The 23,050-nt window shown below is 38.9% G+C and overlaps 2 protein-coding genes across 2 annotated transcripts in view; both read right to left on the reverse strand.

Moving 5' to 3' along the window:
• The window catches only part of LOC117953593 (FK506-binding protein 1-like), a 2,672-nt gene extending 772 nt beyond the window's left edge, over window positions 1-1,900 (reverse strand). Inside the window, exons 1-3 of the mRNA XM_034886744.1 lie at window positions 1,751-1,900; window positions 1,607-1,654; window positions 622-734 (exon numbers count right to left, since the gene is read on the reverse strand). Of these exons, the coding sequence (XP_034742635.1) occupies window positions 622-734; window positions 1,607-1,654; window positions 1,751-1,787 (198 nt within the window). The 5' untranslated portion in view covers window positions 1,788-1,900. The remainder of the gene's footprint in view (window positions 1-621; window positions 735-1,606; window positions 1,655-1,750) is intronic.
• A 2,921-nt stretch (window positions 1,901-4,821) lies between these two features.
• The window catches only part of si:ch211-106h4.4 (MAM and LDL-receptor class A domain-containing protein 1), a 25,464-nt gene continuing 7,235 nt past the window's right edge, over window positions 4,822-23,050 (reverse strand). The window contains exons 12-46 of the mRNA XM_034887469.1: window positions 22,558-22,712; window positions 22,377-22,472; window positions 22,008-22,098; window positions 21,799-21,918; window positions 21,318-21,420; window positions 21,066-21,216; window positions 20,731-20,950; window positions 19,440-19,563; window positions 18,816-18,945; window positions 18,643-18,721; window positions 18,195-18,350; window positions 17,384-17,509; window positions 17,060-17,275; window positions 16,856-16,975; window positions 15,909-16,070; window positions 15,705-15,796; window positions 14,958-15,125; window positions 14,722-14,832; window positions 14,493-14,601; window positions 13,490-13,612; window positions 13,235-13,334; window positions 12,879-13,038; window positions 12,007-12,121; window positions 11,725-11,868; window positions 11,217-11,404; window positions 10,711-10,876; window positions 9,574-9,792; window positions 9,063-9,241; window positions 8,492-8,729; window positions 8,100-8,259; window positions 7,889-8,003; window positions 6,256-6,376; window positions 5,289-5,373; window positions 5,095-5,170; window positions 4,822-4,994 (exon numbers count right to left, since the gene is read on the reverse strand). Of these exons, the coding sequence (XP_034743360.1) occupies window positions 4,893-4,994; window positions 5,095-5,170; window positions 5,289-5,373; window positions 6,256-6,376; window positions 7,889-8,003; window positions 8,100-8,259; window positions 8,492-8,729; window positions 9,063-9,241; window positions 9,574-9,792; window positions 10,711-10,876; window positions 11,217-11,404; window positions 11,725-11,868; window positions 12,007-12,121; window positions 12,879-13,038; window positions 13,235-13,334; window positions 13,490-13,612; window positions 14,493-14,601; window positions 14,722-14,832; window positions 14,958-15,125; window positions 15,705-15,796; window positions 15,909-16,070; window positions 16,856-16,975; window positions 17,060-17,275; window positions 17,384-17,509; window positions 18,195-18,350; window positions 18,643-18,721; window positions 18,816-18,945; window positions 19,440-19,563; window positions 20,731-20,950; window positions 21,066-21,216; window positions 21,318-21,420; window positions 21,799-21,918; window positions 22,008-22,098; window positions 22,377-22,472; window positions 22,558-22,712 (4,820 nt within the window). The 3' untranslated portion in view covers window positions 4,822-4,892. The remainder of the gene's footprint in view (window positions 4,995-5,094; window positions 5,171-5,288; window positions 5,374-6,255; window positions 6,377-7,888; window positions 8,004-8,099; window positions 8,260-8,491; window positions 8,730-9,062; window positions 9,242-9,573; window positions 9,793-10,710; window positions 10,877-11,216; window positions 11,405-11,724; window positions 11,869-12,006; window positions 12,122-12,878; window positions 13,039-13,234; window positions 13,335-13,489; window positions 13,613-14,492; window positions 14,602-14,721; window positions 14,833-14,957; window positions 15,126-15,704; window positions 15,797-15,908; window positions 16,071-16,855; window positions 16,976-17,059; window positions 17,276-17,383; window positions 17,510-18,194; window positions 18,351-18,642; window positions 18,722-18,815; window positions 18,946-19,439; window positions 19,564-20,730; window positions 20,951-21,065; window positions 21,217-21,317; window positions 21,421-21,798; window positions 21,919-22,007; window positions 22,099-22,376; window positions 22,473-22,557; window positions 22,713-23,050) is intronic.

The following is a 23,050-nucleotide window of genomic DNA, read 5'->3' on the forward strand; positions in this document are numbered from 1 at the left end:
CACACACACACACACACACACACACACACACACACACACACACACACACACACACACACACTTTTTATTTAACATGGCTCGATAATGAAAGGCTGATCATTCTGATTTAGTAATGCATTTCCATTAAGAAATTCCAATATGAATGTAACGAGGCTGAGATATCCATTTAGTTTCATGTATGGGTCAAGTTCCAAAAACCGTTTGACCCTACATTTCCCACAATGTAAAGGTAATTTGTTTCAACCTCCTTGCCTGGTTGACCCTTAAATCATTCAAGTTCTTGCCCCAATTTTGTAACTCCAAGAGGCGAAGCTGAAATAACCTTACTGACGTCATCGGGGGATATTTTAAATCTTATGTAAATGTCTACATTGTAAAATCCATCTTTTATAACCAGCACAACAGATCATTTTCAGTCAAAATGTTATATAGATTACATTTGATTATCAGCTGGTTTTAAATCACAACAAGCCCATAAATTGCAACATGAATAGTTACACTATACCATGTGCATCTGCTGCAGTTTTCGGGACTGGGTTGACATTAACACACACACACAGCAGGAGAGAAATTATTAAAATCTTGAAGGTTCAATCTTGGGGAAAAAAAGCTCCTCCTTACCTGAGCTACACCCTCATCCCAAGCACGAATGACTTGACCCTGTCCAATTTTGAATTTGAAGGGGTCTCCTCTGTCCCTGGAGGAGTCAAACTTCTTTCCATTTGTCAGCGTACCTGTTTAACAACAGTAACAAAAACGTGTTGGCCCACTATGGTAACATTCTCTCCCCAACCATTAAGACTGGCCTCAACACATTTTGCAGCACTTTCAATACAGTGTGACGGATTGGTAAACACATCAGCCAGCTTACACAATGAAGATTTTCAACAGGTCAAGGAATAGTTCTGGAGATGAGGTGATCGATACCACCTTAACGCCTATGCATTAAATATGAAGCTACAGACAGACTACGGCTAGCATAAATGTATGTTAGCACAACGACTAGCTGTAAGGGGAAACCGCTAGCCAGGCCAAATATAGTTCTTTGCACTTCGGGTTTTGTATGGATTAAACAAACGACTTATGACTTAAATGGCAAGCATTGGGTGTGCTTTTAAGCAGAAGTTAACTTCGGACAGAGCCAGGCTAAGCGTTAGCCCCGCTTTCAGTCCTTGTGTTGAGCTTAGCTAGTGTGTCGTTAGCTACATACGAAAAGAAAATCCTAGTATGGCGAAAGCATGGGGAAGCACGACGCCCTACTCTCCCTCTGTTTGCCTTGCACCCCTTGCCTGCTTTGGCTGGGTTGGTTCGATTTAAGCAAAGTTAGTGGGATTGGTTAGGAGGGTAAGTCAATCAGATTTAGAGTAGGGCGGGACATCCCTTCGCCATCCTATGGCATCGATTCTCTCATCTAGCAAACGTAGCTATATCTAGACAAGAACGCGAATAAACCATTTCCCAAATGTGAAATTCCACAATTTCTTTAAGATTGCATTTAAAATCGACCAAACGTTTATATTTGAGTCAGTAATATTTGCTGTCTTAAATGAATATGGATTTACTAGATAACCTTTGACCAATCAGTAATAAAATAGCTAGACCTTACCAACGTAGTGCACGGACACATTCTGTCCTCTCTGCGGAAAAGTCTTTCCTGAAAGAAGGAAAACACGTGGATTCAAAAATAGCTCCATTTTGGAAAGGAAATATATTTAAGTTATTGAGTCACGCGAATAAAAAAAAACCTTACCGTCTCCTGGTCTAATGGTCTCTACTTCTACTCCCATTGTTCTCTCTAAGCGGTCTTCCCTCTCACACACTTCCTGCTGCACGAGCTCGCTGCTGCTGCGTCTTCTGCTTCTTCTTCTTCTTCTTGTTTCCGGCCGACTAGACGCAACTATAGGGGATTGCTGCCCTCCACTGTTCTCTAATCACTATTCACAACGGATCGAATAGTAATTGTCTATATCTTTTTAAATACTCCACTATTTCGCATATACTTCATCAGTTTCTTAAATGTGAACTCTTTCCTCCTGCACTGCTTTCTTTGGCACTTCATCTGCCTCCACACCCATGTGCGCCGGAACCCACAGAAACTCCACCTTATACCCTGCTTTGTGAATTCTCTATACAACACCTGCAACGCTGCTGCATTTTATTTTTTATTTTTTTATTTTAGAAAACCAAGGTGCATTTCATTTGAATATTTCAATAAACCCCTTTTAACCTGTATTTTCCCTGTATCTAACAGTCCTTTGATGGTCCATTCTCTTCCATGTCTAACGCTACCACCCTTTCCTTCAGTCTTTCTTTTTCTTGTTGATGCTTCTTCTCCCTTATGTTTAATGGTGTGTGCCATCCTATTTTATACAGTCTATGGTAGCAGGTGCATCACCGCCACCTACTATAAGGATCAGAGTTCTATATTTCACTTAGTAGTAGGATGAAGAAAAAAACTCTTCATTAATCCATTTTATTTTCAAAAACTCAAACAAGGCTTTATATTTTCCTTCTTTAATCCTTAATAAATTATTAATACTCCTACCTTACTCTTTTTTTCAGTTCTGTCTTTAGCTTTCATACTTATGGCAATGAAGGTTGTACCATAGTCCTAATGGATGTTTCCCGGTTAAGTGCATCATTCTGTTTGGAATTAATTCATTTGAATGGAATTTTTTCCTATTTTCTCTCCTTCCATTGGCTTTATATAGATGCCTTCATTTGTTTTCTTCATCCCAATGAGTACGCCAGACAGTCATGATATTGTCCCTTATTGCAGCTCTAGATTTAGTAATACTGAACGCTACCTTCATAATGCTCACCTGTCTCAGAGCTTGTTTAGGCAATCCCATTTGAACTATAGGATCCGCATAAACCTGACTGCTGTTCCTTTTGAATAGTGACTCATATTTTATTTAGAATACATTTGATATGCGTCTGAGCATAATATAACCTTTTTTATCAAGTTTTACTCTACCCATCGCAATGCCATTACAATATCCAACATATAGACTCGACATGATGGTAAATGACTGTGTTCTTTCCTTAATGTTTAGATTTAAACGTGGGAGAACAAGGGCAAGCCCTGTATTTTCATTCTTAGATTCCTTTGATCATTTATATATATTGGAATACATGTTTTATATGTTGTCCTAATCTTTCAGCAACCATATCTGTAAAATTTCCTTTTCCTCTCTTTTTTATTTTCTCTTAAATATAAAACTCTAAGGACCTTAGAAATAATTTACAGTCTATGCTAAGGACACCAGGGGAATAACCATGCCAGGGTGCAATACTTTTTGTTGTTGTGGGATGGTAGGGGCAGACTTATCCCTGATTGGCTCGCCCTGATATTCTTACCCTAACCATAACCAATCCCACTCCTCTTGCCTAAACCTAACCAAACCAACTATAGCAGGCAACGAGTACTAGCCATTCAGGGATGAGTTCCCTATGAATATTCATGAGTCTTCCCCTACCATCCTGCAAAACAACTTGCGACCAGGGTAGCGCTTCTTCTTCTTCTTCTTTAGGTTTTAACAGCAGTTTGCATTCCTAATGTTGCACCACTGCCATCTTCTGGAGTAAGTTAACTTCTACAGTGTCCTGTATCTAAGATTTCCCTCATCAGTCCTGTTCTCATTAGGAAGCTGACCGAGAATCTTCTGCCTTGTCCACTTTTGCCACACTCCAATTTGTTCTGTACTGCTACTCCTGTTAGCCCAAGTCTTTTGATTTCTTCCATCATCATATCCTTTCTCTCTGATACATACATTTAATGAGCATTGTTGGAGGGAGCCTGATACTAAATAACTTGAATTTCCTGTAACCATCAAGCATGTTCTACAAGTTATGGTACCCAACAATGATCACAACCCGATTGGATGCTTCCCTAAGTGTGTCTATCAGATCACTGTGTCCTATTCCTAACCTAGTCATGATTGTTTCCTCCCCTGTTTCTTACAATGTCTACACAGGTTCTCAATGTGTAATTTCCCCTGCTCTTCTGTGTGTTTCAGGTCTGTGTCTGCATGTGAGTGCTAGCTAAAAGAGAAAAATATGAGCAAGAGCCATAGGTGAGAACGAGCGACAGGGAGGTGACTCGTTGGAATCAAGACAAAAATATAGTATTAGTTGGGTAGATGAAGCCTTGTATTAAAAGCGGAACAAATTAGGCATTCATGTGGTGTTGGAATAATAGGAAAAATGACTCCCTAACTGGAAAAATTTGCATACATTTGTAAAGTCTGTGACAATTTTGCAACACGACTTGCAGACTTGGCGTCAAGCACGCAGTAACGGGTCGAATGAATATGTTGGGTTAAGGGTTGAAAAGAACTTGCACTTTTAATTTAGTGCAAACACGTGATTATTGCAAATTTATTCCTTGCTCATTCTATGTAACATGTAGTTATAAGGCTGTACCGTTGCTGTCCATGTAGAGTAATCGATCAGGAACTTTTGAGTAGTTTTGGGGAATGTACTGGTGCAGCAACATTCTGGGACAAAAACACTAATAAAAAGCTTTTAACTGGAAATAGCCCAAACTACTGAAAACAGATATTGTTTAAATACCCTGAACAAAATACAACACATCTTCTTAGTGCCAATGTTGTTACCACATTATGACTTAAAGCGACATTATGTGAATATTTTTTAACCATAAAATGACAGCATCAAAATCATTTTGGTGCTACTCTGACTTGTAATAAGGACAATGGTGAGCAAGCAATGGTAAGCAATAAGAATGTTTATGCAATTAATAATCCAGTTGTTATTGTTTAAACAAAAGAGTCACTGACACGTTCTTATTGCCATTAAATATCTCTAAGAGCACAGGCACAATATACAAATTGGTAAATGGTTTGTTACACTGGAGTTATTTATCTGGACTAAGCATCAGATGAACCAACTGTGGTGTCTGTTACATTTGGCGACGGATTGTACAGCTTATTGAAGAAGGAAAAGTCAGATTCGGTTCCATGTTGTACGCCCTTGGGAGGAAACACACACACACACACATATCTATATATATTATACTTATCATAAGCGCTCTATAAAAGGCTGATTGGTCAATTAATCCTTTCTACTTACATTTATTTTGCAATCAAAGAGGTCAAACGCAGAGTTCTCTTCAACTGGGTCGTTGTTCATAATTGTTGGCTGATTCCTGAGACACACAAGCAGAAATTTCAGCCAACGACATAAACCAGCATTCTTCAGTGTTCTTGTAAACATTATGTAAATTATTTATGTATTGATAATCAACTGTGTACATTGTTCTATACTTCCTGTTCAGCAAAAAGAGGAATATGGAGATGATGATTCCAGTCAGCAGAGTCAGACCAACAGCCAGACCTACAGACAACATGTCTGCAGACAGAGAAACATGATGAAGCACAACATTTGACATCAACTCCTTTCTGACCCTTTTCTTAACTCCTCCCACATGCAGTGAGGCTTAGACATATCTTACTTTTAAGCATTTGCATGAGTAATTAATTGATTAGGTTGTAACAATATTAATGTTTCTTAAAGCATGGTGGTCATTTTCTATACTTTCTTACAAATCTCTTAAAAAAAAAAAAAATGTAATTTATCCAACTTTCAAGTGTTGTCTGTGTAGTCAAAGCCAGATAAAGCCTATTCTTCTGGGCTCCAGAGGAAGACTACTTAAAACACATAAATGAGCTGCATCCTTGGTGTGTCAATCCAACATAAACTGTCCTGCTGCTGTAAATAACTAGTGCACTAATACATATTTATCCACAGCTGAAAATAATCTATAACAAATGCTTTATTCCTCTTTGCCTAATGTTTGCTAAAAACTACGGCGATCAGGAACCTTCATATACTGAGCCTTTTTTTAATAACATACATACATACAATTATTCATAAATAATACATTTTTAAAAATTAAAAACATTTAAGCAGGAAAAAATTGGGCGTGGAGCCAAGTACCAGAGACTGTGAAGGAAAAAGGGTAAACGCATTTTTTGTTTTGGCCTTTCCATGTTGTTTACAGTAAGACAAAATCAAATAAACTGGCTTATCCAATAATGCAGAGAAAAATGTTTTGAAAAATGCTGCTAAAATGGGCAAGAGGGTACATGATGTCTGGGTAATTGGTATTTTATAAGATAAAGTGTCAAACAATTCATTAGAATAACATGCAGCAGAACACGATTCTTTCTTTTTCATGATAAAGAATAACTGTCTGCTCAGCTGAAATGGTTAAAGAGGCTCTCAAGTTACCAATGTTATCATCAGGTGGGTCAATGGGGGGCTCTGAGTAGCAGCCGCCAGGGAGGATGGTGATATCATCAAGAGCAACATCCCCACCTGTATTCATCCCCCTCTGATACACAAACGCAAACTGTGACAAAAAAGAGAGTTCAAATTCTGCACAGCAATTCAAAAACTCAGAATACACATGACATGAGTAAACTGCTGTCATTGGTTAACGTAAAATAAAAGTTTTCACTCTATACTATTTGATGTGAAGAGTCAAGAATGTTAAAGCTTAAATTCTTTTTTTGAGTGTCATTCTCCTGCAGACTATTTTAAGAAAAATAGCTTTAAGTCAGTCAAACTAGCAAATACCAGTGGTAGAAGAAGTATTCAGACTACAAAAAAAAAAAACAAGTAAAATGCATGCATTTGAAATCCTACTTAGGTAAAAGTAAAGAAGTCTTTTCGGCAAAATGTGCTTAAAATATCAAAATAAGTTAGTTTTAACTACTACTAAACTACTATAACTACTTAATAAAGTTAGCTAGTTACTAAAGTCAAGGTACACTGAACTCCCTGCTTAGTTGTATCACTGATATTAAGTTGTGGCTTTCAGACAACTTTCTTAATTTGAATGAAGGTAAAACAGAGTGTATTATTTTTTAGTACTCTTAAAAAACTTGGGATAATATTAAAAGTAACTTGGGAGTTACTTTTGATTGCAGCTTGAAATTTCATAAGCAGATCAGTAATGTTGTTAAAATTAGCTTATTCCAGCTTTGTCTGCTAAAGTTAAGCCTTTTCTGAGCAGGCACGACCTAGAAGAGGGCATTCATGCTTTTATTAGTTCAAGGTTGGCCTACTGTAATGCTCTCTATGTTGGTTGGAATCAGACGTCCATCTCACGTCTTCAACTTGTGCAAAATGCTGCTGCCCGCTTTTTAACAAATACATCGAGACGTGCACACATCCTTCCTGTTCTGTACACCCTGCATCGGCTCCCGGTACGTTTTAGAATAGATTTTAAGATTTTGTTGTTTGTTTTTAAGGCTTTAAATGGTCTTGCCCCAGAGTATTTGTCTGGAATTTTAACTTTGTGGGAGCACAACCGGTCATTGCGGTCTTCGAATCAGTTGGTTTTAGAAGTCCCAAGGTCCAGGTATAAACGGTGGGGTGATCAGACTTCTGCAGTTGCTGCCCCGAGACTCTGGAACAAGTTACCCCCCGATATTCGCACTGTTACAGATGTAGCTAATTTTAGGTCCAAACTCAAAACACATCTGTTCCATCTGGCTTTTAATAAAAAGCAGTGGTGTGTCAATTTCAATTTTCTTTGTTTGTTTGTGACCTTTTCTAAAATTTACCGTTTTCTATGTTCACTCTTTCTATTGTATGATGTGGTTTTACTCATTTTGTTAAGCACTTTGGATACCTGCTGGTTGCTGTAAAGTGCTATTTAAATACATTTTGGTTGATTGATTGATTGATTGATTGATTGAGTTAAGCAATGTTATTATTTAAATGTTCTATAAATAAAACCATGTGAGAAGTTTAGAAGATAAATGTCAAAAACTCACAAACATCTAAAATTTAAAAAAAGACCTTAACCAGATACTGTTTTTTACGGGGGGAAAGAAAATCAGAAGCTCATTATTACCCAGAATGCTTCTTGATGTTTAATAGACACCCTGGCTTCTTGCCACTTGTCTCCATTGTTTACTGTATCAATCCACTTCAGAATCCCTTCTTCATTGCCACCGGTATGCATTTTTCTATGAGACAAGACAACAAAAGTTTAAATTTCAAATGTTATCAGAGTACAGTTCATGCTTTAAGTTGCTTCTCATCAGACATTAACAACTAGTTACCTGTCATTTATGTAAACTTTGAGAGTCCCAACGTGGTTGCCATACATGTGGTACCAGAATACCAAACAGTGGCCTCTAGTGGACGGCTGGAGCACATCACTGATAAGGAAGGACATGTCTCCCCACTCGCCAACTGAGCTGTCCACATACAGATAGTAACCTGGTGGAAAAATGGCAAGATCACTCAAAAATAATTAAAGAAATTAGTTAGTGATATAGTCAACATCACTTCAAACTAATATGTACAGCTGGTATGCTGCACTAATATACATTTCTCACTTTATTCCTGACTATAAATCCTTTCTCAATTCTTTAATTCTCTATAAATTGACTTTGATCACACTCACATCTACCCTGTTCAAACATGGAACCGCAGAGTTACATGCTCATACCGTGTGTCGAGTTAGTGGTGTGGTCAACACTGGGTCCGGTGTTGGGGTTTGGGGAGGCTCCTTGGCCACGGAGCCAGTCCCCCTGGTCGACTCTTCCTCCTAGGTTGCTCCAGCTACACATGCTGCTCTCAAAGTCACAATGTCCAAGAGGAGGACACTGTGCATCTGTCAGCTGTACATCATCAAAGGCCATGTCTCCTTCCTGGGTGGGGCCAGCCTTCACACCTTCCACCACGATCTGAAACACAAAGCGTGTAAAGATGGAAACTGCATGTTGTAAATATAAATGTAGAGTTTAATATCAGTGTTACAGGGGTCATCTTTAGTCTGATTAGACCACATTTTATTCTCATTTTGAGACAGCTTAGACTAAAAACATCCAAAGGAATGAAGACACGTTATAGCTAGTTTGAGAGTTATGTTTTGTTTAGATTAATAGCATGTGCCATTGAAGGGTCAGGTCACCCAACATGAGTTACTTGAGTTACCACCCTCTACACCATGTATCTCTTTTCCCAAAAATGACTCAGTATTATTACCAAACTGTTTTGGGCAGATCTTTGTGACTTACCCTGTAAGGCTGAACACGTGGCAGAAGAGACGCCTGAGCAGACCTCCACATCCGGCCCTGGTCTCCTGTCTGAGAGAAAATCAAAGCTTGCTTCCCTTCTTCACTCTGCTGGTAAATATTCAGGGTCCCCATTCCTTTGCCATACATGTGGTACCACAGCTGCACACAAGCTCCTTTACCTGAAGGGCAAGAGGAAGAAAGACTGAAATATCACAGGGAATATCCAGAGTCTTTTACCCCTGTATACTTTAGACCACTTAAATGTCCAGATATTTGTGTTTTGTTGTAGAGAAAAGCCGTGAATGTAACTAAGTACATTTACTGAAGTACTGTACAAATTTGAAGTAATGTACTTTATTCTAGTAGTAAGATCTCAGAGGAAAATAGCGTACTTTTTCCACTATATTGTACAGTATATACTGTCATATACTATATTCATGGCACAGCTGGAGTTACTTTATACATTTCTCACACACACACACACACACACACACACACGCGACTGTCTCACCTGCAGGATACAGTAGTGAAGACATTTTAGCTGTCTGCCCTGCACTGTCGTCAATAGAGGAGGAAAGGTAGTAGTAATGGCCCATGGGTGTGTTGGTGGTGTGGTCACTGTCTGGCCCAGTGTTGGGTTTGTGGGCAGAGCCCGACTGTCTGACCCAGTCGAAGTCATCGGTGGTCTGCTGCTGCCAGTTACAGCTCCCCTCCTCAAAGTCACAAATACCTACAGGGTAATGTTTTAGAAAGCATTACAAAAAATATGCATACATTTTCAGATTAACTCAAAGTTTACCATTCAATAAAGCTAAAACACTGTGTATGGGACTCAATCTAATCGGGGTGTTAAACAAGGCCTTTACAGGATGTTACTTACAGCGCTTTAAAAAAAGAAACATTATTATTAATTCTTATTATTAAAATAATTTGTAATTTAATGTAATTGATAAATGATTCACAATTTATAATCCTCTGTCTGCATGTTGTTTATATGATTCCTCCCAGTTTTATTTTAGTAATTATTTTCTTTAAATCTTGCACTACCAGGAACCTTTTCTTGTTATCATCAAATCCCCATGAAGAAAAGTATTGCAGCAGGACAGTGTCTGTGGGATTGACTCAAAATAAACTACAATGCCTGTGTTAAGCTTAATAAAGGAACAAGTCACCCAGTGCAACAGTGTGGCTCACAAATTTGTTTTAATAGTTTGGATCTATTCATTGTTGATGTTGGACCTTTCTTGGGTTTATTGATGATTAGAAAAACACACAATATAACCAGACTTATCGGTTAAATCTAAGTGTATGAAGAAATCCCTATCTATTCCCTATCTATTCCTATTTGATCACATACTGTAAATATGATGCCAAAAACTAAATAATAAAGAGATAAGGAGGGAGAGAAGAAACATTTTTCACATTTCTTTCACCCACAGTATACAATCCTACTAGAGCAAGTAAAGCGTTACTACTTTACTAGAGCAAGTAAAGTAGGAGGATATGATTGGGTGGATATGATTCACTGGGAAGAAACAGTGGTTCTTGTAAATGTGCTATGACTCTCTCGTTATCGTAATTTACGTCTAGTTGACGGAACTATGATGAAGGTTTTTTCTGTGATTTTCTCCAGTGACAGTTTTATTACCAGAAGCAGGACATGGTCCACTGATGAGGGACAAGTCATCGATGGCTATGTCTCCAGCCTGACCCCCCACTGTAGCCTCCAGAATCACTTGGTGGGCTCTCTGCAAGGTCACGTGACTCTGAACCAGCAGCCACTCGTCCCCTTGATTTCCCGATTTTTGCCACACCTACAGGAAAGACAGGAGGCTGATTCACTCGTCACAATGAGGATGTGAGGAGGTTTGTGCAACACTGCAAAACGCACAGAAACTGTGCAGCTTGCATTCATTATACAATGCATTAATGTTATTTTGCAATCAACATTTCACAACTATGTGAAACAATAATAAGAGAGAAAAAAGCCTGTGGGAGCAGTGACAAATATTTCTCAATCCACCTCAAAGTCGTTTTTCTGACACTGTCGTGAAGGGAAGTGTCCAGACTCAAAGAAGCGGCCTTCTCTGACCTCTGTTATCTCCAATACATACAATGAACTAAGAAAACTACGTATTTCATGCATGTTTTTACCAATGTTTTCTTTAAGGGATTAGCTGTTTGTAGAAGTATCCTCAAAGAGCCAGCAGTAGCTCCAAACATGTGGTACCAAAATGTGAAACAGTATCCTTCTTCACCAGCAGGTGGCAGCAGCAAAGACTTCAGTTGGGCCATATTTCCCTTCACACTTGGTGGAGAACTCTTGATGTAAAGGTATTTCCCTGTTTAACAACATAGACAGTGATTCTAAACGTTTCTGAGAAAGAAATGTACTTGCTGTGAAGAATTCAGACAAAGAGTAATTTTCATCTTTATGACTTTTCTTTTCTTGTGACACTAAGTTTCCAGTAATGGTCACTCCTGGCCACAGTGACAGTGGCAGTTACAAAAGCTTGCACTAAATAAAACATTCTCAACACGGGTAATTATGTACATTCGGTACAAAATGTATTTTATAAGTGGACAATACTACTATTTAGTTTTTTGTATAATGGTTTAGAAGACAACTCGTGTAAAGTCTATAGTCTGAGATAAAAGTTACCTTTGCCGGTAGTGTGGTCTCCTGCAGGCCCGGTGTTGGGGGTCTCTGTGGGACCAGACCCGCTGAGCCAGTCCAACTCATCTTCAGCCCCCTGAGCCCAAACACACAGACCATCTTCAAAAGAACATCCCCAGGCAGACAGAGCTGAGGAGAGAAACAAGGAAATGAGCCAACTTTTCTTCTCAATGCTCCCTCCTATACGTTTTATGAAGAATGCCACTTCTACTACTAATACTACTGTCCTATATATTCACATGTAATGTTGATGGAAACCTTACTTACCTGGTGGTTGGTATTCTTTTTCACAGTTTAGAAAAGAGATATCATCCACAGCAACAATGTGATCCACAGCAGTAGTGTCTGTCTGAGTCCCTTTATTCAAGCTACTGAACCAAACCTAAGAATGGAAATGATTAAATTCATGATTTTAAAGGAATATTTTACTCACAAAAAAGACAACATTGCATTGCACTACAAACACCCTGCATATAAAGGATTTTTGGAAAATGTAATGCAGTTTTCCACATTTTCACACCATCCTCACCCTCATGCAAACCCTACACTACTGAAACTACTGGTACTCTTTTTTTCTCTAAGTGTTTCTTAATGAATTGCTTTGTTATGTACAACAAAATTGTGAGTCTCATGGCCTTATGAGCCAGGCTGTGACAGTAATAAAGCTACAGTCAATTGAATGCAGTCTAATACAATAATCCTGCAGTAAAGTCTACCTGCATATTCAATTCAACTTTATTTATTGTATCAAATCATAACAAGAGTTATCTAAACACACTTAACAGACCCAACAATTCCGGTAATTTCAAGAGCAAGCATTTAGTGCAACAGTGGCGAGGACTGTTTTATATTCAGTCATTGGTGAAAATGATTACAACCTTCCATGACTGTCAAAAATCTCCATAGGCATTGTATTGGATTGAGATGGGGTGATTGTTAAGACCATGTCATAATTAGATGGTTTACATAATTTTCTTGGTCATCAAACCATGCAGTGAGCCCTCGTGCCCTGCATGCGAGCCTCTTCATCCATAATGTTTCTATACTCATTTAATAGTTAGTTTTCTTGTCACTCGTCTGTATGTCCCTTTCATTAGGATTTAAACCTAACCGTTCTCAATGGATTCACAACCCTGCACCTTATAAGGCTGCTGTTGTAGACCTAGAGGCAGATGCTCTGGGGTCCAATGGGAGACAGTGTTGTGACTGCGTGACCACAGGATTGCTTCACCCCCCTCAGCTTGCTGCATAAGCACTCTGAGTGACCCAGCACTCTCTGCACTGATGTGGAAGTGAAACCTGCGTTCAAGAAGGAAGGAAGAAGGGGAGAGTGTTGGATTGGGAAGAGAGTTGCATGGTTAAAAGACTAGGGCGGTGGAGAACATTGAGTAATTCATATTTGAAATATTCAACTATGTAATAAATCAAATATTTTACAGACCTTAGGGATGATATCAAGAGAAATGTGGCCATTAATGCTGTGGTTGTCACTTACACAATCTGGCAGTAGGGAGATGTAGGGGGGAGTGGGGGACTCTGAAGTCTGGCTTCATTCTGTGCAGACCCCTGACTGAATTTCACTCTCATAAAATAGCCTGAAAACGAGGGAAATCGTCCTGAATTAACAAAATTGACTCTTAAACATGCCTAGTCTAGTTTCTCATCTAACATGTTATCTCTAACATCCTTGTCTTGTGGGATCATAAGAATCAATAAACTATTCAATCAATCTATAAGCCACTAGAATCACCTGTGTCTGTAGTGTGATCAGTTGGCGGCTCAGTGTTGTTACTGGCTTTCTGTCTCTGCCACCTACTCTGTCCATCACTGGTATCAGTCCATTGGCACTGGTTACTCTCAAATGTGCACCAGCCTGAAAGTTTAAGACAAGGCGTGAGTAAAACTGTTGGGAAAAGAGGGAGGTGAATATTGGTTCATGAATCACATGTTTTTGAAAAAATGTATTTTGCTTTTGGGACATTTTGTTCAACAGAAAAAATAGTATGATAGGTGTGAACTTTAAATAATTCTTGGTCTTGTGGTATAGTTGGTTGACCTCTCTGTGAGTGAACCAGCACAATCATTTTATGTAAATATATAATATAATGTACCACATACAAATTATTGTTTTAATGAAATTAAAAAGTGTTGTCAGATTGTGGTGAGCAAAAATGTATGTAATAAAACCACAGTTTTTGACTTTCCTAATCACTTTCTCATTATGAATTATATCTGTATACCTAATACCTCCGCCAAGGAGGTTAATGTTTTGGCTCAATTTGTTTATTTGTCAGCAGGATTACAGAAAAACGTCTTTCCAGATCTTCATGCACCTTTATGGAAGGGTGTAGCATGGGCCAAGGAAGAACCCATAACATCTTTGAGAGAATCCGAATCAAAGGGAGGGTACTCTTGTTATATTGCAAGATGCTGCATTTATGTGGCTTCTGAATAATTGGAAAAATGTGTTCCCCTCTGGCAAAATTCACACTCCATTAACATTGTGAGATAGGGCATGCCTTGGTGGAGGTCTGAACTCCCTGAATTTCCTTTAGTTTTGTGTACATTCATTTTGATTCACATGCACAATGTATCTCTTTCTCCCAATTTAAAAGAATGAGGCACAGTTACCACCCTACTTTACTGTCTAGTAGCCTGCTAATGATTCCACCTGAGGAAATATATAATTGTTATTGTAAGACATTGTTTGCTGACAAAATGATAAAAGTCAGTCAAAGCAACAAGTAGCTCACCACAGTCATCCTCGTCCTCCCCCTGTGGGCAGTTTGGATGATAATCACACTGTAAAGTAGCCGGAATACACACTTTTCCAGCTGACCGCCAACAGAAAAACTCATTATCCTGCAACACCAAAGAAAGATAACATTACTTGATTATTTGAAACAGTTTTTTTAAGGATTGCTTTATGTTTCACAGTATTTGTTTTTGCAGGAATGAGGCGTATTTTGTCAAGTAGTTTACCTGACAGGGGTGGGTTGGTATATAAATAAATAAACACTCCTTGGAGAAAGAGATGTCGTCCAGTGCAACCAGCCGTCTCTGACCATCACCTCGCTCATATCTGAAGACAATCTGAGAAGAGGGCAATCTTACAAAACTACATTCTGACCTTGTTGCTACTTTTTATATCTGTTTTTATTAGTGATAAAAGACATCAATCTGAGAACATTTAATTAAGTGTCTGTGTCCTCACTGACCTGGCTATTGTGTGAGGAGGAGAATGTAAACTCTGCTCTCTGCCAGCTGTAGCTCTGTGAGTTTTCCCTGAGCCATAACACAGTGTCGTCACTACCAGGCTGTAGCGTCCTGGACTGGGCTGTCAGTCTGGCTGTAGCATCATCCAGGCTGAAGAAGAAAAACCTAACCTTCATGGACAGAGTCATCACAGTGAATAGATGTACAGAGAAGATGGTCATGACATACTTTAAAAACAGTAATCAATTCATTTTATCTAAATAAGATAAACAGTCTTATGAAATGTGATCAACCCTGTGCTGTAAATCAGACACACACGCACGCACGCACGCACACACAAACACACACTCACTTACGGTAATATATTCAGAAGCGTTTAGAAGTTTTTATTTGGGCTGTGCCAGATGGAGTAAGACAAATATAAGACAAAAATCTAGATATTGAGATATATCTATGGCTTAGTACCTGTAAAACTTATGACATTCCTAACATCTTTAGCTGTACTTTGTGTTGAGTGCCTATCAGCAAATGTATAGCATTCTAACACACTAAACTGAGATGGTAAACATGGTAAACATGACACCTGCTACTAATTAGCACGTTAGCCTTCTAAGACATTCTAAGAGGCTGTTACTACATTGATTACTCAATCTATACGCATTGTTGTCACCCTGTCAGGATGCCACCCATGTTACTGTAATTTGCCCACATTTAGTCATCTCTTTCATAAGACTTTAAAATGTACTCACAGTGCAGTGGGAGCTGGGTAGCAAAGTTTTGGAAAGAATCTCTGACGACTGACCATTTGCAGTTAGGTGAGTCCCAGGGATGACATAGTGACCTGTATAATGAAATTGAAATAAGAATCAAATAATATTAACCATGTAGTGAGTTATCAGAGTCAAGACTCCTGAGGATTATCCCAATGCCAAGCAGTTTAGGGAGTGGAATACCTGCTGCAGAGTTTAGGGTGTGATCCCTGGGAGGCCCATGTTTGGGCCAGGCTTCTTGTCCTTTGTGACGCATCCACTCAGCTCCAGGTGTGTCCACATCACTTTGCTCCCAGAAACACAGGCCTTGTTCAAAGCCGCAGCGCTCCACAACACCTTGTTGCTCTACATTTTTATTATTATCAGATAAAGGGAGTAAGAAGTAGACGAAGTTATGAACTGCTGCTCTTGGGCGTCGGGTATCTCAGCTGGTAGAGCAGGCGCCCATATATTGAGGTTTACTCCTCGACGCAGCGGCTGCAGGTTTGACTCCGACCTGCGGCCCTTTGCTGCATGTCATTCCCCCTCTCTCTCCCCTTTCATATCTTTGGCTGTCCTTTATAAATAAAAGACTAAAAATGTTGCCCAAAAATAAAAATAAAACATAAACCTCTACTCCAGAACATCAACCTGTGTACGTGAAGGGTTGCAACCAATGGATTAATTGATTACTTGATTACTTACTAAACATCAGAAAACACTAAATTGCAAATTCCTGGAGCCCAAATGTCTTGTCATGTCCAACCAACTGTCAAAAACCCAAAGATATTCAAGTTACTCTAATTTAGGACTCCCGCCTGACTTGGAACCAGTACATGTGTTATTTGTTCCTTCCTTTTTCCTTAAATGATTATAAAAACAGCTTACAAACAATCTTGCACATGAAGTAAATTTACATACCATTATATTTACTGATACAAGTAATACAAATCAGAAAATATGTTTTTAAACATTTCATGATTAATGCTTACAAATTTAAAAATTATTTTTTCTTGAAATTATGATGTACACTGTTCAGATCCAGGGGAAGTACAGAGGGGGGGCCTGTATGACTTTGTATGTGAATTTACACTACCAGTGCATTCAGTATTTTGAACATATTTATCCATTCAACATTTGTGAAATCTCACCACAGTTGTTCTCATCAGACCAGTCCCCACAGTCATCGCTGAAGTCACACACTTGGTTGTGCTCCACACACACACTGTTGTTGCACATGAACATATTCTCTGGACACACAGGCTGGGGCTCTGACAAGGAAACCAAAAAAAAAATGTCATGAATGTCAGCTTGAAAAAAAGAAGCCAGCTGTGCATGTAGAGCAGGTAGCCTACCAGGCAGGGTGCAGTTGGTAAAATCTATGTCATCAACGGCAATGTGTCCAGGCCTGTTAAAGATCCTGGAGGCTTCAAACAGGATGGTGAAGTCCTGAGGGATTCGACCAACCATTACCTCACCGTGATGCCACACATCTCCATGGTTACCAGTTAGCCACCATAGTGAGGTGGTTCTGGAGCCCTCCTTTAGCATTACATTCAGCTCCTCTATGTCTGTAACAATGTACAGAGTTAAAGATTGCATGCGGACTCAGGTATGAAGAGAGCAAGAACATGTGATTTTAAAGACTGCACATATACTCTTGAATATGCAAAACATACCCTCTCCATACATGTTGTAGTAAAAGTGCAGTGTGCAGGTGGCGCTGGCCTGTGTCATGGTGGGACTCTGCACGGCAGCAGGGCTCATTTCCTCTCCTTGGTACGGTATTACCGTGATGTACCAACCTGGAATAAACAGATTGGAACACAAGGCATTCTATACACAGTCAGCTCTGTTAAACCATGGCAGTACAAATTATGAACCAATGGTAGATCTACCAAACTGACATGGGCCAGAAATGTGAGGGCAAGAGGTTTTAGCATGATGGTAAAAGAGAATTGCTCAAGTGAATGGAGGATTTTTTTTCACAGTTTTGCAGCTTAAACATAACACACCTCCTTAATTTTCAGTTTAAATTGAACTTAGTATGGAATGCAGGCAGTGATTAGATGTTTTATGCTGTTTCTTCTTGCTGTGTTCTTGTGGACCTCTTGAGAGGGAGGCAGCATGATTCGTTCCTGTTTCAGAAGTTTATATTGGGTGGTGCTAAATAAAAAATATGTATTATATTTTTAGGTGTGATGGCAGTTGACCTAACAACATAATTCAGTAAAAAACATTTTCATGTTTAGCATAGGCATTAAAATCCATGCCAAAACAAAACAAGGATGTAGAAACTGCGGCTTCCCACAGCCAACATTGTTACCACACATATTTTAAAAGGGGAAACTATTTGGCTTCTTTTACCCATGACACAGTTGTTGTAAAGTGTTGAAAAGGTGTGTGTGTGTTCTCAAAGACTAGAGAATGGCCAGGGATTTAAATCTATTAAGTCTGAGATAGCCAGTCTGGGTTAGTGTGTGGCCTTACCCAGTTCAGTGCCCTCCGTGTGATCCACAGAGGGTCCAGTGTTCCCAGTAGCATTCCTTCCTCTCATCCACTCACACTGACCAACGCTGATGTCCTCCCAGCCACATGTGCCATTTTCAAATGAACAACCCACAAATCCCAAACTTGTTTCATTTACTATCAGAAAAAGAAAATGTTTCACTCATTTTTTATTTAAATATCTTCAAACATATTTGAGGAACAAACTACAGAAATAAAAAATGCCATCCATCCATCCATCCATCCATCCACCCATTCATCCATCCATCTATCAATCCATTTATCTATCCATCCATTTATCCATCCATCCATCCATCCATCCATCCACCCATTCATCCATCCATCTATCAATCCATTTATCCATCCATCCATTTATCCATCCATTTATCCATCCATCCATCCATCCATCCATATATCCATCCATCCGTACCTTGACAAAGGCCTGGTGTAACACTAATGTCATCAATGGCAATAAATCCTATGTTGTTAGTCTCTGCTTCAATCAGCAGCTGAGGATCAGTGAAAATCATTGATTAAAAAAAATCTGTTATTATTCTTATTATAATTATTATAATTTCTACCATGAAATCTATTTTGGATTACTTGGAAAGGTTTGCGCTTCCCAACAGACTTAGAGAACCTGGTCCATATGCGTCCACTGCTGTTACTGTTGAACATCAGCTCCTCCTCCGATGGCCCTGAACGCATGTGAACCTTTAACGTCCCCGAGTCACTGACAAACAGACACAGACACATGTCATGTTTTTGTGGGATATCTGTAAACAGCTTCCGTCAAGCTAGTTTTTAAAAAAAAGTTTAAAAAAAATAAATAAATAAAAAATAGTTTGGTATCTTTGTAAACTTCTTTGAACTTCCATCAGTTTAATAAAGGGACATCCTGGAAATAATAATTAAATATTACAACTACAACTAAAAAATACAAATAAAAACAACTATTCCTTGTTTTATTTGGGCTTTTATTCTACATATTCTACATCTATTTACAGGTTGTTGATGGCTTGAAACTTTTAGATTTGTTTAAAATTGTCATTAGGTCTTTTTTATACAACTCGCAAAGATCTCTAAAGAGTGAACTCTGCCACAGATTATTTTTGCACAAAGTGGGGGCAGGTGATTCATGTCTGAGGAAGTTAGTAAGGAAACTAAACAGGGTAAAGTGCATCTTCTGCATTGTCACATACTGATTGGTGTGAAAAGGGTGCTGACCTGCTGTCCATATGGTACCACAAGGTAAGACAGGAGGTGGTGTCTCTCAGTTGGATCCATTCTGACAAAACCTGTGCTACACTGCTGCGGTTTTGGTGCAGTGATGAGCTCACCAAGAACCAACCTGAATGCAAAAATAAGACTATTTAATAAAATAATAGTGAAAAAATAGATATTTTTGAAACCTCTGCAATGCTTGATAAAAAGCTGTTCATAAATCATAAGAGATAAAATCAGGAGGTTTAAGATGCTTTTGCATATCAGACATAAGGAATTTTTTTGTGAGACAGGGAGGAGGTGATGTCTGCAACAGGACATAAGTCACAGACAAAAAGGGAAGTTAATAACTAACTGACTATGTCAGTTCAACGGCAGCTACAGTGGCGCATATTAAAACATTTATAGATTTGCAACATCGGTGGTTGTTGAGCTAAATAGGCGTGTAACTTTATATTCAATTAATTGTTGAGGCTTATTACTTTTTCAATCGTTGCCCACCACAATTCAGATCTTTACCAAAATACACTACATTTACTCCTGAGATTTTGGTGGCTACGATACAAGACTTTTTTGTTATTTGTTTGTCTTGAAAGATGTTTATACTGGGGCTTAGTATATACATACATATACAGTACATATATATATATGTATGTATATATATATATATATATTTAAAAAATATATATTTAGAAAATGAAAACTAAGCGAACAAAAGAAAAATGGCTTTTGGCATGGCTTTTTGGCTGCAACTCTTCCATGAAGACCACTTCTGGCCAGACATCTCCGGACAGTAGATGAGTGTACCTGGATCCCACTGGTTTCTGCCAGTTCTGAGCTGATGTCACTTCTGGAAATCTTCCCATTTTGAAGGGAAATAAGCTTGATGTGTTTTTCATCTGCTGCACTACGTTTCCTTGACCAAACACTGCATCCTCAATGTTGCCCAACTTTTTGTAAGTGTGCCTACAAGGTATTGATGCTGGTCCTAAGGCAAAGGGTAGTAACGATTGCATGTAGCATGTAGCAAACATTGATGTGATTTTTCTTTTGTTTGCTCACTTTGCATTTGTAAATTGATAAAAATAAACAATCATTATTTATATTTTTGAAAGCATTCTTATTTAACAGCATTTTTCCCCACCTGCCTAAGACTTTTACATAGTACTGTATGTGTGTGTATATATATATATATTTATATACTGGGATTAAGCTCCCCTATTAGTGAGATCTCTGGGTGAAGTTGGAATTTCCGTGTTTATCTTATTATATTGAGGTATATCAAAAGTTGTACCCTCTGGGGTCTGAGTGGTGTGGTCTGTCGGTGGACCCTGGACGCCTCCACGGCTCAACACCCAGTCATGTCCATCTTCTTTGGGGATATTGACCCAGGTGCACTGCCCGGACTCAAAGTCACAGCTGCCTGGAGGACTGCAAGCCCCATTCCTTACAGAAATATCATCTAACCTCACTGTAGAGTTGGTGCCTGGCACATGGAAGGCCTTAAAAACGACCTGGTGAAAGACAAAACTGTTTTAGGAAACAGGTTTACAGGAATGTCCAAAATATGTAATCTAGATTGATTGGCAGAGAGTGCGAGGAAAGGGTTTGTTGTAAAAAACGGCTTACGTAGTAGTTTGCCGGGGAGGACACAGTGACCTCAGACACCTCCCAGCCTGAAGAGGGCACTCCAGATCGTTGCCAAAGTGGATTACTCAGCTCTACGCTCCGCAGCACATGGACGGCAAGGATGTTAGAAGACCCAGCAGGTATCCAGTACCTGAACAAAGTAGTAGTAGCAGCAGTAGATACACAAACATTAAACATTGTCTGTGTCAGAAAACAATGTATAAATGGGTGTGATGGCAGCAATGCACTCACCAGAAGCGCACACATATCTCTGTGGCCGAGGTGAATTTAGGTGTGAGCAGCTGAGCTTCTTCAGTTTGTGTAGAGTTAGATATCCTTACAGTCATGTAAAAGCCTACAACAAAGAGAAAACAAAGTATTGGGAACATACTGTAATAATGTGTTGCTGGTCTATATCCTTGACATTCCACTTCTGGGATTGCTAAGGTGCCGCAGGAAATTTTGGCGGATGCATATACTTTCGCTGATTTCCGTTTCCTTTCTTTTCTTTTCCTTTCTTTTCATTTTCTTTTTTTTGTTGGAATTTTAAACTCCGTTGGATTTGTGAGGACTATGGTTAACTGCTTCTCAGATCTCTGCATTGTAAATTGAGACAGCAAGATAGACTATGATAGTCCGATTCCCAGGATGGGAACAACTGCTCAAATACGTAAGCATAACATAAACACACATTCACATAATCTCAGCATTAAGATAACAGTTTTCTACTCACCATTTTCAGTTCCATAAGTGTGATCCACCTGAGATGTTGTGCCTCTTTTGCGACCCCAGTGACCCTTATGATCTAGAGCATTCTCAAAGCCGCAACAGCTGGAATCAAACCCACACTCATCTGTAATGGTGTTAAAATGGGGAAATTTCTAATAATGTCTGTATGTTTAGTCTTCCTGCAAACATCAATGGTGGTCTATGTTTACATACTCTGATCACTGCAGGCCCCCTCCTTCACTGTTATGTCATCAATGGCTATAAATCCTTTACTGTTGGTGTTTCTATGGCCAGTGAACATGACCTGTGGACATAAAGAATTTAATATAAGAAAGACAAGGTGTGTTTTGCTCATTAAATGGAAATGTATCTTATCTTGATGAAACACTCATGGTCCTAATAAATTAAATGAAAAACAATTAAATGCCGTATTTTGTATGAATCAATAGAAAAGACATTGTGTGTTGACGTAACAAGAAATTGAAGAAGATATGTTTAAGATAGTTTAAAACACACTTCCGCCATTAAATCTTTTGTACACAAGGGAAAACAGTAAATTTGGGGCGTTGGGTTTAATTTTACCTGTGTTGTATTGGTCATGTTGATGGTTACTTGTGCGTTAATCCACTCTGGATTCTGGGTCCCTTTGCGTGTCCAGATCAACAGCTCAGATGAATTCTAGAACAAAGCAAGTCATTACAGCTCAAAAGTACTGACACCTGTAATAGAAGTAGTTTGAAGCAGTATTAACTAGAGTACATACTGTTTTAACCATCAGGTCAAGGGTGGACACTGAAGGCCCGAGCATGAAGTACCAGAATCCCATACAGATATGTGATGAAAGATTGATAACAGGAACTGAGATGGCTGCTCTCTCCCCATCCTTAGATCCAGATCCATTTAACAGTAAATAGACGCCTTGGTGGACAAAGAAAACTCAGAGAGGGCTGCCAGACTGTGAAGCAAAACACTGAAGACAGCATAGCAATAGTTCAGAGCACCTTCTTTGACAAGGCAGTGCTGCAACTTAACTCTTAGGACATTTATTTAAACACATGCTGACATCTAGCAATAAGTGATAATGTACAGAGCTGCAACTAACTCGGATATTATTTTGTAGGGGTGGGAAAAATAATCGATTCTTAGATGCATGGCAATTCTCTCTAGAACGATTCGATGCTCGATTCTGAGAAGTTAACAATCAATTATTAAAAAATAAAAATATATTATTAATATTATTATTATTGTTTTTTTTT

Source organism: Etheostoma cragini, chromosome 12, assembly GCF_013103735.1.
Source record: "Etheostoma cragini isolate CJK2018 chromosome 12, CSU_Ecrag_1.0, whole genome shotgun sequence".
NCBI classification, from domain to species: domain Eukaryota; kingdom Metazoa; phylum Chordata; class Actinopteri; order Perciformes; family Percidae; genus Etheostoma; species Etheostoma cragini.